This window comes from Eremothecium sinecaudum, chromosome V (genome assembly GCF_001548555.1).
Source record: "Eremothecium sinecaudum strain ATCC 58844 chromosome V, complete sequence".
NCBI classification, from domain to species: domain Eukaryota; kingdom Fungi; phylum Ascomycota; class Saccharomycetes; order Saccharomycetales; family Saccharomycetaceae; genus Eremothecium; species Eremothecium sinecaudum.
The window spans coordinates 16,931-33,873 of NC_030896.1; the positions used below are offsets into that span (position 1 = coordinate 16,931).

General features: G+C 39.5%; 9 protein-coding genes and 2 non-coding genes across 11 annotated transcripts; 9 read left to right on the top strand and 2 right to left on the bottom strand.

Annotated features, from left to right (window-relative positions):
* Positions 1–899: 899 nt before the first annotated feature.
* Positions 900–986, top strand: AW171_hschr52869. The gene is given in 2 exon segments: positions 900–936; positions 951–986. It is a non-coding gene; the product is annotated as a tRNA-Arg (tRNA).
* Positions 987–1,084: 98 nt separating this feature from the next.
* On the bottom strand, positions 1,085–2,965 carry PAC11 (dynein intermediate chain; the record flags this gene model as incomplete). The annotated part of the gene is made up of 1 exon (XM_018132781.1): positions 1,085–2,965. One exon carries the CDS (start codon positions 2,963–2,965, stop codon positions 1,085–1,087), a length of 1,881 nt encoding a protein of 626 aa, XP_017987938.1.
* A 174-nt stretch (positions 2,966–3,139) lies between these two features.
* Positions 3,140–3,991, top strand: SLD5 (DNA replication protein SLD5; the record flags this gene model as incomplete). Its single annotated transcript, XM_018132780.1, has 1 exon — positions 3,140–3,991. One exon carries the CDS (start codon positions 3,140–3,142, stop codon positions 3,989–3,991), a length of 852 nt encoding a protein of 283 aa, XP_017987939.1.
* A 471-nt stretch (positions 3,992–4,462) lies between these two features.
* On the top strand, positions 4,463–4,524 carry AW171_hschr52872. Its single transcript, XR_001930108.1, has one exon. It is a non-coding gene; the product is annotated as an HELSNR58 (small nuclear RNA).
* A 302-nt stretch (positions 4,525–4,826) lies between these two features.
* SDD3 (Sdd3p) lies at positions 4,827–7,910 on the top strand (the record flags this gene model as incomplete). Its single annotated transcript, XM_018132779.1, has 1 exon — positions 4,827–7,910. The coding sequence occupies one exon, from the start codon at positions 4,827–4,829 to the stop codon at positions 7,908–7,910; it is 3,084 nt and encodes a 1,027-aa protein (XP_017987940.1).
* A 452-nt stretch (positions 7,911–8,362) lies between these two features.
* On the bottom strand, positions 8,363–11,428 carry AW171_hschr52874 (PDPK1 family serine/threonine-protein kinase; the record flags this gene model as incomplete). Its single annotated transcript, XM_018132778.1, has 1 exon — positions 8,363–11,428. The coding sequence occupies one exon, from the start codon at positions 11,426–11,428 to the stop codon at positions 8,363–8,365; it is 3,066 nt and encodes a 1,021-aa protein (XP_017987941.1).
* A 788-nt stretch (positions 11,429–12,216) lies between these two features.
* Positions 12,217–12,822, top strand: AW171_hschr52875 (HEL335Wp; the record flags this gene model as incomplete). The annotated part of the gene is made up of 1 exon (XM_018132777.1): positions 12,217–12,822. The coding sequence occupies one exon, from the start codon at positions 12,217–12,219 to the stop codon at positions 12,820–12,822; it is 606 nt and encodes a 201-aa protein (XP_017987942.1).
* A 456-nt stretch (positions 12,823–13,278) lies between these two features.
* On the top strand, positions 13,279–14,232 carry IZH1 (PAQR-type receptor; the record flags this gene model as incomplete). Its single annotated transcript, XM_018132776.1, has 1 exon — positions 13,279–14,232. The coding sequence occupies one exon, from the start codon at positions 13,279–13,281 to the stop codon at positions 14,230–14,232; it is 954 nt and encodes a 317-aa protein (XP_017987943.1).
* Positions 14,233–14,474: 242 nt separating this feature from the next.
* MZM1 (Mzm1p) lies at positions 14,475–14,834 on the top strand (the record flags this gene model as incomplete). Its single annotated transcript, XM_018132775.1, has 1 exon — positions 14,475–14,834. The coding sequence occupies one exon, from the start codon at positions 14,475–14,477 to the stop codon at positions 14,832–14,834; it is 360 nt and encodes a 119-aa protein (XP_017987944.1).
* A 244-nt stretch (positions 14,835–15,078) lies between these two features.
* On the top strand, positions 15,079–15,771 carry TPT1 (tRNA 2'-phosphotransferase; the record flags this gene model as incomplete). The annotated part of the gene is made up of 1 exon (XM_018132774.1): positions 15,079–15,771. The coding sequence occupies one exon, from the start codon at positions 15,079–15,081 to the stop codon at positions 15,769–15,771; it is 693 nt and encodes a 230-aa protein (XP_017987945.1).
* Positions 15,772–15,977: 206 nt separating this feature from the next.
* On the top strand, positions 15,978–16,928 carry RSM28 (mitochondrial 37S ribosomal protein mS46 RSM28; the record flags this gene model as incomplete). Its single annotated transcript, XM_018132773.1, has 1 exon — positions 15,978–16,928. One exon carries the CDS (start codon positions 15,978–15,980, stop codon positions 16,926–16,928), a length of 951 nt encoding a protein of 316 aa, XP_017987946.1.
* Between the last annotated feature and the right edge of the window lie 15 nt (positions 16,929–16,943).

Below are 16,943 nucleotides of genomic sequence, written 5' to 3' on the forward strand. Positions count from 1 at the left end.
ACTTCAGAAAAATAAGTACGCCATTAGGAGATTTTATTTTTACTATCGATTAGTAGGAAGTACGAAACGTCGGATTAGATCTGTATGAAGAAGTAGGAGTAATGGCTAAAACTGACTCGAGATCTGTCGAAGAATGGAAGATAGACTAGTTAAGTCTAACCTATATAAAGACGCCATAGGTAGTTATGAGAATATGACTCGGAGTCCAAGGAAAGCAAGTGGACATTGACTAAGGTTAGATCTATATACATAGTCTACTAATCTATCATTGAGTATCTAACATACACGTAATCAAGGAACTTCAAGTTAGCACATGATCAGTTAGGTAGTCCTCGACATTAGGAAATGCGACGGCGTTGACCACGTATAGACTTAGCGATATGCAATACCACAAACCCCAAATTAATTCAATTTAAATTACACTAGCTCTTGAATTGCCTTAAATCATATGAGTAGTAATAATTACATGAGGGATTTCCACTTCACAATTGATTATATTTATACTCCTATACATGTGAGATATGGTTTACGTAAAGCGCTACCCCACCTAGCAGTTTCTTGGTATATTAGTGGATAGATTGAGAGCAATGATACATATACAGTAATTTAACATTATTATTGCATAAGAGTATTAAATTGTTAGTTTCCCTGTGAGATCAAACGGTAGACTTCAAACTCAACCTACATCTTAAATAAGGAGATTTATATATCTATCAATGCAAAGAAGCTAAGTAAACTATTTTACTCGATAAAGATAAAAATATCCAACACTGTTGAGTTTTCTGTTTTTTCCTTTCCAGCTGCTGTCTCCACGAAGTGTTTATCTGAATCTACGACAAGGCACTTTAGAGTGGATTGATACATTCCTAAAACAAGGTAACACAACCAATAAGTTCTTATTCCTCGTGGCCCAATGGTCACGGCGTCTGGCTACGATAGTCACTTCTGACACCAGAAGATTCCAGGTTCGAGTCCTGGCGGGGAAGGATTTATTTTTTCTTTTTTTCTCTGTTAAAGATCCGAGTAATGAATGGATTATTGTTGGTAGGTTTACGTTTATATATACGATATACGTCTTCCTAAGTCAGGAGAATATTCTATAGCACTCCAATTTACTACCTTCTCCCCCAAGAATTGCATACCAACTTTCGTGTTGTTGAACTAGTTTGAAGTAGCTGAACATATTATACCCGTGCTTGCTCTGCGTTACAGGTATCGATAGCACCAATTTGGGTGCAGATGGTACCGACCATTTAATACTACCCAGATAAGTGTGTGTGGAAGTTAGGTTCAATTCATAAATATGAAACTCAAATGCTGTGAGAAGTGCCAAGTGATGAACTCCACTTTCTGCAGAAAAAGTTGCTAACTCCCCGGAGATAACTGCACTTTCAAGTTCAACGGTAAGCAGTTTAATGTTGTTCGGTACATCCCATAACACACATTTCCAATCCATGCTACAGGAAACCATCAATCCCTGCAGGTCCTTACATGGGAATAAGGCCGTAATGGGACCAACATGGAATAGCGGACCTTGTTCCAAATCTTCGTCAAATTCAGAATCATTATCCTGATTAGCTGATACATAGCCTTCATTATCAGAGGCCGCAATGGGAATAAAACCATTGTTATCTAATGCCACTTTAATATTTCTAGGACCCTCACCTTTCTCAGTTACTATCTTGTATATTCCTCCATCTTCACACCCGAGGTATATGCTGCTAGGATCGTTATGGAATGTACATATAGCTTTAATAGTAACCTCATCGTATAGAGAAAGCCTCGACAGTTGTTCTATAAATTTAAGATTCCCAGTTGGTTCCTTTAATATCAATTCCGATCTTGACCACGGAATGACTTTGACCGCATTCCAGCTGGTAGGATCAGTTACTGGTTTAAGATCTATCAAGTTCAATTCATGTATTGTTCCATCTGTACTGGCTGACAAAACCTTGGAGTCCCGTACGTGATACTGCCACATAGCATAAACTGGCCAATTGTGATAGTTACGCGAAATCACATTTCTTTCCAATTTCGGCGGTCCCGAAGTCTTGCCACTAGATTTTGACGCTACTGTTCTCAATTCGTAAAGAATAGTCTTGCCATTATAGGAAGTCAAAAGCATAGTAAGGATCTTGGAATCCTTGACCCTCACAAACTCACCTCGAATTAAAGTCTGTCCTTGAAAATGAACTGTGTCTACAATTTCTCCAGTCTCAAAACTAACGACATAGCATGCTGTTTGGGTGTTATAGTGCTGTACTTTAGATTCCCAATGTACTAAAACTAACACAAACCCCTGGTAAAAGTCTATAGAAGCACAGAGTGGGTTCATACCTTGAATTATATCCAGTTGCAACTCGTGTGAAAATATAGAAAAGGTGTTTCCCTCCATTTGGTGTGCATTAATTAGGCTGCGCTTGTTTTCCAGGGCCTCTATTAACGCAAATGTAGTTGTCTCGAGCGATATATTTTGAGAGGTTATAACTAGAGGCTTAAGTTTCCTATACTCGATCTCGTTGACAACCGATGCTAACTCCTCTTCCTCCTCTAACTTAATAGCATCTTCGGCACTTGACTTCGGTGGTTCCGGTGATCTGTCAATAGTCTCAGCATATAAAGGTACTAGTTCGATATCATCAGTTTGAACAGCCTTCTCGTACGTAATTGTGGTAGTATTCGTAATGCCATGTTGTTCTAATGTTTCCTTAATCTCCTCGCCCTCAACCATATTGTCTGTTTGAACGCCCACGCTAATCAAATCTACGCTACCCGTATCCTGAGAGTTCTTGGGGGTTTGAATATTATTTAATAAATGCGAAACAAAATCATCATTTGATGTAATGCGCTTTTTGGTATCCATTGAAACAGGCGAGGATATTGCACTCACAACTATCGGTCTCCGTTCTCGAAGTTCCTGTAACTTCCTCTTCATAGCATCTAACTGCTGTAGCCTGTCCTCCATCTTTGCTAGATACTATAACCGTCTCCTAATATCGCCTACAAGCTTCTGAATTGGGAACCTTGTACGATTCTAGATTAAATTATCAAAAAGACGTTTAGTTTTTTATTTTCGCCCTTTTATCGTTTAACCTCTGTAAGATCAACAATAATCGCCACTCCGGCGGAAACTCCCATAATGGACCTTAATATTGATGATATTTTAGCAGATTTAGATCGGGATACCACTGCTGTCGATAGCTCCCTTTATTTAAGTTCAGAACATGATACAACAAGGTTCAGTGAAGCAAATGGCACACCTAGTAACCATGAGAAGCATATAGCGGTTAATAATATCACACCTGAATCTGACTACCAAATGCTTATTACACATTGGAGAAACGAGCGAATGGCGCCGGAACTACTTCCATATCCACATTTGTTGATAGGGAGGCTTCTTCAGAGATTGACAAATCAAATAGAACATATCGAGAACCTATCAATGGGATTCCTAGAAGAGGCTGCCGAAAACGATGCCAAGATTCCTATGCTATGTATGGAGGCGGAACTTGAAAGGTTGAAATTTGTAATTAGAAGCTACATTCGTTGTCGACTGCACAAGATAGACAAGTACAGTCTGTATTTGAGGCAACTTGACCAGGCAAATGACCGCACATTATCGTTAACTGAGTTACTATCTCCCCAAGAGATGGTGTATCACGATAAGCATTCGAAAATACTGCTCAAGCTCTTCAACAACTCTGTATTACGGCATATGCCTCCAGAAATGCAAGCAATCGATGACACAGATGGCTCTATCAACATGATAGACCAGCCGGACTGGAGTAAGTTCGTCTTTGTTCTAATTAAAGGCGCAGAACCAGGTGAAGAAGACTCGGAACAAGTGCTTAATGACGATGGCAAGCCCTGCTACTCTGTCACTATCCCCGATCTGAACGAGGAAGTCGAACTGGCCGTTGGGGGGATCTACGTTATGCGCTACAATGTCATAAGTGGTCTACTACGGGACGGTAAAGCAATACTTGTATAGAAACACTTGATCTAACGATACCTATCCCAAAAACATACAATTCAGTTACCATATCCATTGTCGCATCAATTACTGATGTCTTATGGCACTGACAAATGTCTTATCGCATAGTAGTATTTCCAATGCTACGGTTACCTAATCGATGGTAAGCATTTTTTTTATTGTCATATAACGGACGGAACATTTAAAAAAATTTCATTTATCTTTCATTTTAGTTGGTTTACATTCAGCATGAAAACAACCAATTGTCTTTGCTGCTCTTATCCATGATTCATTTCAACATGACCTGCTTTAGTAGCATTCTACTTTAAGGTAATGGCAGCGAAGTTTATCATGGCGATGAGCTCTGTCATCACTAATACCTGCAGGTTGGACTAAGATAAAGCATTAGCAATCAATTTCTTGTATTAACGTAATTGTATCGGTATGCCCATAAACTATGGAGGCACTGGCTAGCTATGATGATAAATTATACTTTTTTAGACGTTAGACTTCTGAAGTAAAACTTGAAGAGAAACGTATACACATCTGAGCCTAGCCAAAGGCATTCTGTAGTATTTTATAGGTACCTTCGCATTATAGTACTGTTCAATAGGTTCAGCAGCAATTGTTAGCATTGAACCCGTCAATTGGCGTTGGCTAACGTTCTTAGTGTATGCTCAAGGAGATGAATGGTTCCGTACTTCATTTCTTTTTTTTTTTTCTATCATTTACCTACATATTATTAATATTTGGTTTCTATTCAAAGTGGCTCTACATAAAAGAACTGAAGTCCTTTTATCATAAACCGTAGGACCCAGTTTAACTTCCAGAGGTGTTATTAGATCAGATAGCAATGGTGTTCGAAAAATTGGTATCTTTCAGGCTTGATTATGCTCCGCAATACAAATTAACTAAGTATATCTCTAATCACTCCCGGTTACAAATAATTCATTTGCATTCCAAGTCCTCACCAATAGTGGAGGGTTACTTTGCTGTGGGAACGGAATGTAATAATGATTCGGGAGTAGCACATACTCTTGAACATCTCATTTTTATGGGTTCTAAGAAATATCCTTATAAAGGTTTGTTAGATACTGTGGGTGGAATTGCTATGTCAAATACCAATGCATGGACTGCTACCGATCAGACAGTATACACTTTGGAATCTGTAGGATGGCCTGGGTTTAAGAAGCTGCTACCTGTGTATTTGGATCACTTGTGTAATCCCACATTGACAGATTATGCTTATACTACGGAAGTCCACCACATTGATCCCAAAGAATGCACTGACAAGGGTGTTGTATATAGCGAGATGGAGGCGATTGAAGCTAGTAGCGGTTTTATTACGAATTTAGAGAAACAGCGTTTAATGTTTCCAGAAGGCAATGCTTATCGATATGAGACTGGAGGTTTGACCCAGAACCTCAGGAAGTTGACAAACAACGAAATTCGAGAATTTTACGCTAAAATGTATTCTCCAGAAAACATGTATTTGATTATCTGCGGTAATGTGCCAGCGGACGAATTGCTAGAGGTTATGGAACAGTTTGATGCAGAGCTTCCTAAGTTTGACAAAAAGAGAGTGAGGCCATTTATCGACTCTCCAAACTCACAAATCCCGGAAAAACGTACCGAAATAGTCGAATCTATTGTTGAGTTCCCTGAATTAGATGAATCCAGGGGTGAAGTTGCCATGGCATGGATTGGTAAGGATTATTTAGATACTGTCAATGATTTAGCCGTGTCTATGTTGTTCGAATACTTAACTGACACATCATTGGCGCCATTCAATAAGGAACTTGTTGAAATGGAAAATCCATTGGCTACCGATGTTTCCTACTGGCCTGATTGCTATATGAAAACTATCATGAACCTTACACTTCATGGTGTCCCTTCTTCCAAATTGGAAGAAGCAAGGGATAAAGTCCTAGGCATTTTGTCTAACCATAAAATAGACATCAAAAGGATGAGGCAAGTTATTGATAAAAACAAGTGGGTACAAGTACGTTCCACTGAAAGAAACGGATCTTCTTTCTTATCAGAGATATGTATTATGGACTTCTTATATGGTGATGAAAACGGGAACTCGCTTAAGAGGTCCATGGATTTAACCGATTTCGATATCTTATTAGACTGGAAAACTGAGGATTGGCAGTCTTTACTTGCAGAAGTTTTAGTTGAAAACAAGCCTGTGATAGTGCTAGGTAAACCAAGCGCTAACAAATATAATGAACTTGAGGAGGATCAGAAGAACTTGATTAATCATCGTAAACGCACCTTTTCAGATGAGAAACTTGGTCAATTACAAGCTACCATTGATGAAGCTCAGCGACAAAACAATAAGCCTATCCCAGAAGAGCTTATGAATGGATTCATTATCAAGGATCCAGCTTCATCGGTAGATTTTATTAAAACAAAAAATATCACTACCGTTGAACATGAATACAATGACCTAGAAGATGAATTGACATTGAAGGTTCTAGCTAATAGACCAAAAGACTTTCCATTGTTCATCCACTTAGAACATTTCCCTTCGCAGTTCGTTACTGTACAATTATTGCTAAATTCAAGAGTCGTAAAAGATACTTCGCTCCTACCATATTTCTATATTTTCCGTCAATTGTTCACACTACCGATGAAAGATGAGAACAATAATATTATTGACTATGAAGAAATAGTGAAGCAACTAGAAAACGAATGCATAGTTAATGAGATTTCCTTAGGATTCTCTGCAGAATTTACCGATTTAATTTCTTTGGAAATTGAATGTAAGTCCTCTGATTATGCTAATGCAGTAAAATGGATCAAGCATTGTTTGTATGACATGGTATTTGATCAAAATCGTGTTAGTATCTTGCTAGAGAAGTTTTTGAACTCAATTGTTGAAACCAAGAGAGAGGGGGTTCAAATGAAGCAATCGTTGTTCAATAGACATATGTTTACTGATAGATCTATGAAGAAATCTACAGATTTCATATTTGTGCAGAAGGTGCTGGATGGTGTTCTGCAACATATTACGGAAGGAAACTATGAAACCGAGGTGTTACCTAAATTGGAATCCTTTAGAGACCAGCTAAGGTCTCATTTTCACAAATTCCATATTTTAATTTTTGGTGATATAGAAAAGCTAGATGACGTCTATCAACCATGGAAACAGTTGGTTGACAAGCTTCCTATGGATAAATCACAAGTTGTCGTTCCTCCTACCCCACGTTTGTTGGAGACTGTATCGAACTTGGGTTTGGATCCCAAGTCAACAGCATATATTGCAACAACCCCAGCATCTGCGTCAACTTATATGAGTTGTGTGACTTCTGTTCCGATAAATTTAGATTACCAACACCCGGATTATCCGGCAGTTTGTATGGCTGCGGCATATCTTGAGGTCTGTGAAGGGCCGTTCTGGAAAGGTATTCGTGGATCAGGATTGGCATATGGTGCAAATGTTGGTAAGCAGTTTGAGTTTAACTGCTTAAGTTATAGTATTTATCGTGGAGTTGATGTTATTAGTTGTTATGAATCAGGTAAGCGAATCATTGAAGACTTGGCAAATGGTATTACTGTGTTCGAGGAGAAGTTAGTTCATTGTGCTCTAGCCAGTATTATTCATGGCCTTGCTGGCGCCGAGTCAAACTACTTTAACGCTGCAACAATAAAGTATAGCAATAATTTTTGCAAGAAGCGCGGTCCGGACTTCAATTCCAGATTTTTAGCTAAGGTTGGAAGCGTTACCATCCAAGATTTGAAAACAGTGATGCAAAAATACTTTATTAATATGTTCAACTCTGAAAAAGGTGCTGTATTTATTACCTGTCATCCAAGCAAGCTGGAATCTGTTCAGGAATTTCTAGAAAGTCAAGGCTATGAGGTCATTGTGGAGGAATTTGAAGCTACGGATTCTGCTTCTGAATATAGTTCTGATTATGATTCAAATTAATAACTCCTTTCGTGCTTTCTGTCTTGCTAGCCTTTCGCTAAGAATACGGTCCATTTTGTCATCTAATATTAGTTTTTATTCCAAGATTTAAGCCACCATTATATCAATGCTTGCCATGAGATCACCGTTCGAGTTTTAAAAAATGTATTGGGGAGATTCAAAAATTAATAGCCCATTGTGTATGATAGTATTTACGTCCTATCATTCACGCCTTACTGAAGATGAAACATATGTAACTGTTTATAACATTGCTTTTCCAAAGCTTTAAAAGGTATAGACATGATAGTTAAAAGACTTCTCTCAAGTGACAAAGTAATTATGGGCTAACATTATTCTAAATACTCTATTCAGAGGAACTATAAACATAGTAAAATTGTTTGTGGTTCTAAATATTGCACACTCGGTAGATTATTTGTTAAATGTGCTAACCAATAGGGTTTCAACGAACCTTACTACCTTCTCAAAGAACGCTCACTTTTCGTAAACATTCTTGTTGAATGAGCTTTGGGTCTATTCCTAAGGGCAGTGCTGCCGCTTTGTTTGGGTATCATTTTTTGAGCCTCATTAGATGATGGTGGTAAAATTGGAAGTCCATGAAGTAAAGCAGTGGAGTGAGGAACAGGTTGCGCTTGTGGTCTTTCATGATTTTTTCTAAAAACGAAATGGTCAAATAATCTCTCATGTTTAACTTCGATCCGAGACGCAGCTGCTGAGCTTGAAGATGAAGATGACGATTTCGTAGTCATGTTATTAGCAGAAGCGGCAGTTTTGGCCTTCGATGAAGGCGGTTCTTCATTTTGTGTAACAGGAGATCTAATATCTGATTTCGAGGGCATTTGCGGCAGCTTTCCAGTACTGAGCTTCGCAGCGGTATTCGCCATGGGATTTGGTTCATGTTCACTAGCTTCCACCAGTAACCTTGCACTATTTTTACTGATGGCTACCTTGAAGGTTTCAATCCAAGTACTAAGCTCACCATGAGGGCAATTAAAAACAAATGAAGAGAAAGGAGTCTGTATCACAAAAGTTCCATATTCCTGGTTTTCACTCGTAACCTCCTTTATATGTATGCCTGGAAGATCAATATTGATCTCGTACTGTTGTTCGTAAGTCTCATTTACTTCTTTAGAAGGTTTCTTGGTCTTAACTAAAACCAACAATCTTGCGTACGTCGTTAATACCAGCATCCTTTGCTGGTAATTATCCGCTTGTGCTATTTCATTAGATTCTCCACTCCTAAGACCAGAGAACAGCCTCTTGAACCTATTAGTCATGTTATTTTCAACTTCAGTTTCATCATGACTGGTAGATTTAACCTTATATTCTTCAGCGACCATTTCCCAATTAACTGTTGACTCCTTATAAAAATCCTCCTCATTTCCACTAGATTTATCAACATTTCTGAAACCTGTATTGTGTCCACCATTTCTAACTACTTGAGATAAAAGAGATCCTTTACTGAGATTTTTCACAGTATCTACCATTACTGCATTAACTCTATCAACTTTGCGCTCTAGAGCCTGATTCTTTATGACTGCCATTTTTAACTCCCCTGTTTTTAAAACACGCTCATCAAGTCTGGTCAAATAAAATGACCAAAAAATATCAGTAGCGTTCATTAGTTGTGCAGGTGTGGTATTCTTTTTATGGGCACCTGCAGCTGATGTTTCTGTAGCTGTTGTAGTGGATCTGTTCCCCATAGCAAATGTGAAAGGCGTATTTGGAACGGCGCCTGATGTTGTGGGTGCGCTATGTGGTGCATTAGGGACGGGAACAACAGGGCTACTTGAATGTTTACTGTAGTAATGTGATGTCCTTCTTTTATAAAGTGCCGCAAATGCTGCTGATGATGCACCGGTACCTGCGCTACTGATTGGTCTACGCTTCGGAACTTCGGATGTGATGTCATTGTTGTTTTGCCTGGTATTACGGCCAGATGAGCTGTTATTATCGTGCGATGAACTTGAGTTATTTGATGCTCTTGACGGTGTAGACGTAACTGCCTTGATATTTTGAAGATTTTTCTTCAAACGATCACTGTTATGATTTGGAAGTTTCTCCTTTGGACTAGGTAGTGCTTGCATAGCTTTAGACGTGACTTTATAGGGGCTCAACTCAGGAGCAGGCTTCGACCATGCTCCACCATTTTCAAAGTCTATCTCTGCGAAGAACGGATGTTTTCGAATCTGGGGAATCGATAACCTTAGATCGGGATTTTTCACCAAGATCTGTTTAACTAGATCTCTAACTGCCATTGGAAACCCAGCAGAAAACGCATACTGAACTTTCATAACTTTCTGGAATATCAAGTATTCGTTGGCAGCTTTAAAAGGTGGTTTTCCAGCAATCATCTGGAATAATATACATCCAAGAGCCCAAATATCGCACCTGTGGTCTACCCAATTATCATTTAATAGTTCGGGCGATACATATTCCGCTGTTCCGACAAAAGATTTCGACCTGGTATGTAGGTCATATGATTTGGTTTCCTCTTGTATATCCAAAAGTTTTGCCGTACCAAAATCTGTCAGTTTAACCTTCATTGTTTTATCTAATAGAATATTTTCTGGTTTTATATCCCTGTGTACTATGCCATGTTTATGAAGATGTGATATAGCGTCTAGTATCTGTGCTCCATAGTATCTAGTACAGTCTTCATTTAATGTATTATACTTCTTCATCAGTGACAACAGATCTCCATTAGGCGCATATTCCAAAATGAAGTAAAGATTCGCCTCGTCTTGAAATGTAAAATAGAGCTTTATTATGCCGGATATACGGCTGCTGTTTAACCGTTGAAGTGTATTCTTCTCGATATTAACGTATTTGACTTTCTTCTGCTTGATTAAATATTCTTTGTTGAGTATCTTCGCGGCGTATTTCTTTCCACTCTCTATGCAAGTGGCCAGCACAACGGTAGAGTACGAGCCATCGCCCAAAGCCTCTCCAAATTTAAAGTCCTTAATTCCCCTTCTAATAACCTGCTTTGTAACCTTCCCAGTCTCCGGGTCGGTTGTACTTCGGACAACTTTAGCTGATCCTTTCTCCGCCCACTCTTCATGACGCTTCCTGTAAGCTTCAGCTACCGAGAGAGATGCCAATTGTGTATTCAAAGTGGATTCCGGCCGATCGATGTTGTCCGACAGCGAATCTTCGCTCAAAGGCAAACTGTACTGGTCGTCAGCATCGCCGTCTTCATCATCACTCACTATGCTGTTTTCAGAGACTGCAAGTCCATTCGGACTTCTATTATTCACCTGCCTCTTCAACCCTTGGTGATCAACAAAAATAAAATTCCTCGAATCAGTAATAGCACGGCCGATTTCTGGTCTAGATATGTCACCACCATGCACACCAATGCCATTTGAATAATTTACATTCCCAGTAGAGTACAAATACTTCTCCACCGGCCGGCTAGACCCGCCAGTGGTGATATCTTCTCCATATTCCGCCTGCATGCGACCGTCCAACTTAAATTTGTCGTCCGGCATTAACGGTTTCTCATGTTCATATGACATAATTAATTATCCCAGCGGAACACTACAATTTTAATAAGATACAAACAATACTTCAAACCCTCATAAAATGCACCAATTCGCTTACACCCTGCTTGATTGAAACAAAGTCCACAATTATCTTATTTTTTGATTCGATATCTTTTATAAGCGGAGGTATGTATTGTTTTACCAGTTTAAACACCTCCCAAGACAAAACAAAGCAGTAATGTAACCTTACTAGCAAAGTAACCCGACGTCTTGAATTATAAGATATACTCTCTCTGGTCAATTTAGACGTTATCCGAGGCACTTCTTATTGGTAGTTTTACTGCTATATTACTCTTAGCATACCCCTTAGAATAAAACCAAAATAAACAAGAGGAAAACAAAACATTACCCGGACTGTATTGCGTTCGTTTTCGGTGATAAGAAGTCTATGTCTGTTACTTAATCAGAATCTTGGTTGAGCTAAAAGGTCGCTGACAACGCGGGTGTCACTGTACGTTTAATTATAAAAAAGAGTGCCAATACTGATTGTATTCTGACCTTTAAGGCTCGAAATGTGTCGCGTCATATATTTGTAGTTATACTTTGTGTTGTTGTGCGTCAAAAGCGTCAGTGGGTCAAAAATACAATATGATACTATTACTACAGGATGAAATTAATTCACACAAGTGAATATTTAAATAAGTAGACTTTCCCAACGTCAATCTCGTAACCTACACAAATTTATTGCAACAGTATCAGCAAGTCTTTTCGAGGCCTAAATAAAAAATAACAAAACTACGACCATATAAAACTGCCTACCAATGTCCAATGTAAATTGTTACTTCCATTCTGAGATTCAAACAATGGTCGATATGCAGAAGTTTAAGAAGCAGTACCAGAAGTGGAACCCCAGGACAAAGCTCGAAAACGGATTAACAGTTGCCATGTACTCAAAAAGTGCGAACGATCGATGGAGTCATGACACCTGCCAAATTGACTCGTTGTTTGAGCTTATGGACATTAAAATGGACGAACAGCATTCTCTACGTGGCATTTCACCATGCACACTGGAGACGCCGGTCCTCAATTACAGCTGCTCGCCGCCGCCTGGTCGGGGTAGATTGGTAGAACCGTCTTCTTTCCAGCCGGATGACAACGACAAGGGTAACAAGAAATTTAAGAAACTATGGCATATTTTTAGGAAGTCCACCAAAGAATACTATCAGCCCCAAGAGCAATCGGACGCTTCCAGCGTCGTGGAGCCCCAGGTCATTACGGCCTACAACGGAGCATCAGAAACACAGCTGCAGCTGCAAACTACCGGTAGACTGTCCGTGCACTATTCGCAGCATAAGACGCATAGAAATCATCGCACCTCGCACTATCGAAACATATTAAAGGGTGACATATCCACAACTACTTGCTGACCTCTATACATGGTCTCTAGAGCGACACAACGCCTACATTTGAGTATCAGGGCGTATTATATACCAGGCCTCTGCCGGCAATTATCATCGGCATCCTGTGTCGCTGGAACTTCTGTCGAGCATTAGGCTTGACACTGTTGATATCCACAACACAAAGAGCAGCAATAACAGCTCAGGAGGAATGTAGCACCCCTTTAACTTTCTATAAAGTTGTGTACTAATACGAATACCATCAATAACAGAGTATTATTCTTGTCTTTCGCTTGATCGTAAATGCCACATAGCAAGCAAGTCTTCCCGCACAAAAAAACTTTTTACCTTTATATCACACTGTTTCACAATACACCTACTGATAACTATCAAAGACCTATAGACAATATAATATAACATCGGTAGGAGGGAGTTTGCATGCGTTGTTAGCTGCTTGAGTAATAGACTTCATTCAGAATTGAGAAAATGGCAGGTTTTAGCACTATCACGAAGTCGAGGCAAAGAAGGGGCTCGATAGTAGTTAAGGCAACAGAAGAAGCAGTGAAAACCTCCTCGAAGAGAAGGTTGGCCGCGTTCCACGAGTTGCCGGATTGGCAAAAGGATAATGACCTTATTTGGACTGGGTACGTAAAAGAGACTAATTCTATAAGGGCTTGCCTACGGTCGATGACCTACTTCAACAACGAATCTGTGAACATTTACACCCACTTGGTTCCAAGCATTACATACCTAGTGGTGTTGCTGTTATTGACACAGCTCGTTTTGGACAAAGTGGTCCCGGGAAGCACGTTCAGGGAATATTTGATGATTAATTTGTACCTTGTGGGTGCTGTAACTTGCTTGATGTGTAGCTCGTGCTTTCACTGTTTGAAACACCATTCTGAAAAGCACAATAACGTATGGTCCAAGGTTGACTATGTTGGTATCATAGTCCAGATATCATGCTCTATCCTGTCCTTGCTTTACTACGGCTTGTACGACCAATTCAGTCTTTTCCTTTTCTTCGCATGTTTCACACTCGTGCTTAGCTGCTGCTGCACTGTTTTTGTCTTGCATGATAAATTCAACAGTGTTGCATTTAGGCCCATCCGGGCTGTTTTCTTCACCGTGTTTGGACTCAGTGGCATCATTCCGGTGCTGGCTGGGTATCTACACCCTGGGATTGCAGGATGGATGATTCGGATTCAGCTAAAATTCGTTATAATAGAGGCTATTTTCTACATTTTGGGAGTTGTCCTCTATGGGTTGCGCATACCCGAAGCTTTAGCTCCTGGTAAGTTTGACTTCGTTGGCCACTCACATCAAATCTTCCACATCATGGTTGTCCTTGGCTCTATTTGTCATTTTAGGGCTCTTATTGGATCATACGTTTATATGAGCACTGGCAAACACTATAGTGGATTGCTCATGTTGTCCTAAAGATACACGTGTTTAAATGCTAACCATATGTAAACCTATGTATATTGCTATTTTGAATATTTCTCGTATTTTTTATTCGAATAACAAGTTTGTTTTATTGATTGTTCGCCTTGCCGTGAGTTCTTAGCACATGAGCTGATTTTTCTATATGTTTAGTTAAAGCACCGATTAATGTTAAGAATTGAAAGTACACTCAACGTTAATAAAAGCTACCTTTTACACTTTATAACATTGCAGGACTGATGACTATCGCTAATAAAGCCCTTGCAGCATATAGAAACGGTTTAAGAGCATCAAGAATTGCCTTCGGTAATGATACTCGTGCTTTACTTGCTTCTAGAAAGCTTATGAAGGATGGTATGAGGTCTCCTCCAAACCCGGAAGCTACTCCAGAAGAGCAAATCCAGTATATGAATGATGTTGCAAAGATACTTCGGAATAATGTGGTCCAGGGAGAACGAAAAGATGGGACCGATGTATTTGAGTTAAATATTCACAAAGATATTGAACTAGGCGACAATAATTCGATTAAGAAGCCAAAAAGTACCCTCACTGCTGGTGCAGTAAGCGGAGGATGCTGTGGTGGTAAGGTTGGACGTTAAAATGCTTGAGGCAAGCTTTGGTCCCAGTTTTTATTTATTAACTTACTTTTCATAAGAGCGCCATAGCCAATACTGTAAATAGTTTAACAATATTAAACAGATAGTCAACTACTTTAATAACGGCCCGGTAGATATGATACTTTCATTGCCGATGTAATGTGTTATGCCCGACGGCCAGTTTTTAGCTGTAATTTAAGCAACCTACAAAACTACTCATCTCCTACTAACAGACGATGAGTTAACGATGCCCACTCCAGATGATGCAAAGCGTGATATATTGGTAAGTAAAGCTATGTCGTACCTGCTCCGACATGGGGCCATAAAAGAACATCTACCTATAGACTCAAACGGTTACATTCCTATAGCTGCCATGCTTTCTCACAACAGGCTCAAGACCCACAAGTGTACTATAGGAGACATACATCGCATTGTTGAAGTCAATGACAAGAAAAGATTTCATATTAAGGTCGATGCTAACGGCCAAGAGCACATATGTGCTACCCAGGGTCACTCGATTGCCCAAGTAAAACCTGCAGAAGGAGTACTGGAGAGAATCACACTGCAGCATGCGCTGCCTCAGAACCTTATCCATGGGACCAGTATAAATAACTTACTGTTGATCCTAGAATCGAAATATATCAAGAGAATGGGACGTAATCATGTCCACATGGCAGTCGGTGTCACTGGCCAGGACAGCGCGGTAATCAGTGGAATGAGATCTTCTAGCGCAGTTCACATCTACTTGAACAAAACTGAATTGGTGCTACACAATGCAATATATAAGTCTAAGAATAATGTTTATCTAAGCTCCGATGATATTTCAATTGCGTTAATTGAGAAGGTTGTGATCAGGAAGAGCAAAACTTTGAATAAAAGTACCCTAGAAACTGTTGAAATTAAGCTAAAAGAACTGGAAGTTCCCTACGAAACTTCTTAATAATTTTAGCAGGTTAGCCCATTATAGTACCATTATTACTTAGTTATAGCTTTATTGTTGTTTACTGTAGTTACTAAACTAAGTATTTAATTATTTTAACTGCAATCGCTGAAAAATTTTTGACGAGATACTTCGAACTCTCAACATCAGATAAAAGTTGTAGCCATAAGTACGCGCTGAAGGTTCTGTATTGAGCCATTTATAAAATGCTGAAGATGGGATTCGTACACATTAGCAAGAGATTCAACTCTTCTACTGCGTTTACAAAGGAATATTTAAACCAGTTGCTCAAGCGTGTTGATGCTGCTACTACACGGGAAAGACCAAATAAACCAAAGCCACTTACACGTATCAAAAATAATAGAGAAAATACTCCAAAGAGATATACCAGAGCCCCTGGATCTTTTAAACGTCCGAATTTAATTAACAATGTAAGTGGCAACCCAATAGAAGGGCCTGTTAAGCGTAAAACACAGCGGTCGTATAATGGATATTCTGAGGTCGTAAACAGCAAAGCACCTAGAACCGCTAGTACTCATGCCAAGTCTAGATTATCAGTTTCTAGTGATAACAAGAAAAAGAACACTGCATCCAAGAAGATTCCGGGTATTTCTATTAGTAAAATAGCGCCCAAGCGTAAAAGCCTACCTGATGCGAGTGCGACTACCTACTGTCCGGAAACCCCTACTGTTCTATCGCTTTTGAAGTATCGTGCAAATTGGAACGGTACCAGTCATTCGAAGTTGATCTCTTTTGGTATTGAAACTTTGAAAGAATCGAATTTCCCCCTGAACAGTGAGTTCAATAACGGCGTTGATTCTAAGACTGGAGGAAATACAGTGAACGCTAGGAAGCTCCTTGAGTCAGAAGAAGATGGGTTGGTTTTAAAAGCCGAACCTTTGACCAATGAAATCACTGTAACACCCGACCTGGAGCAATTGTCTTCTTCCGTTATTGGATCATACCAGGAACTAAAAGCTCTTCAGAGTTCAGATTTTGTTAAAATTTCAAAATCAGAGGCCAAGCGCAATGAACTATTATCTAATAGCGAGGTGGTTAGACTGAGCTTAGGGAAATTGAACTTGGAGCCATCTAAAAAACAGCTCATGTTGGATGTATGTAGCGGTTTGAAACCGGTAGCGGAACTTTACAACTGACCTGCTTCCAACACC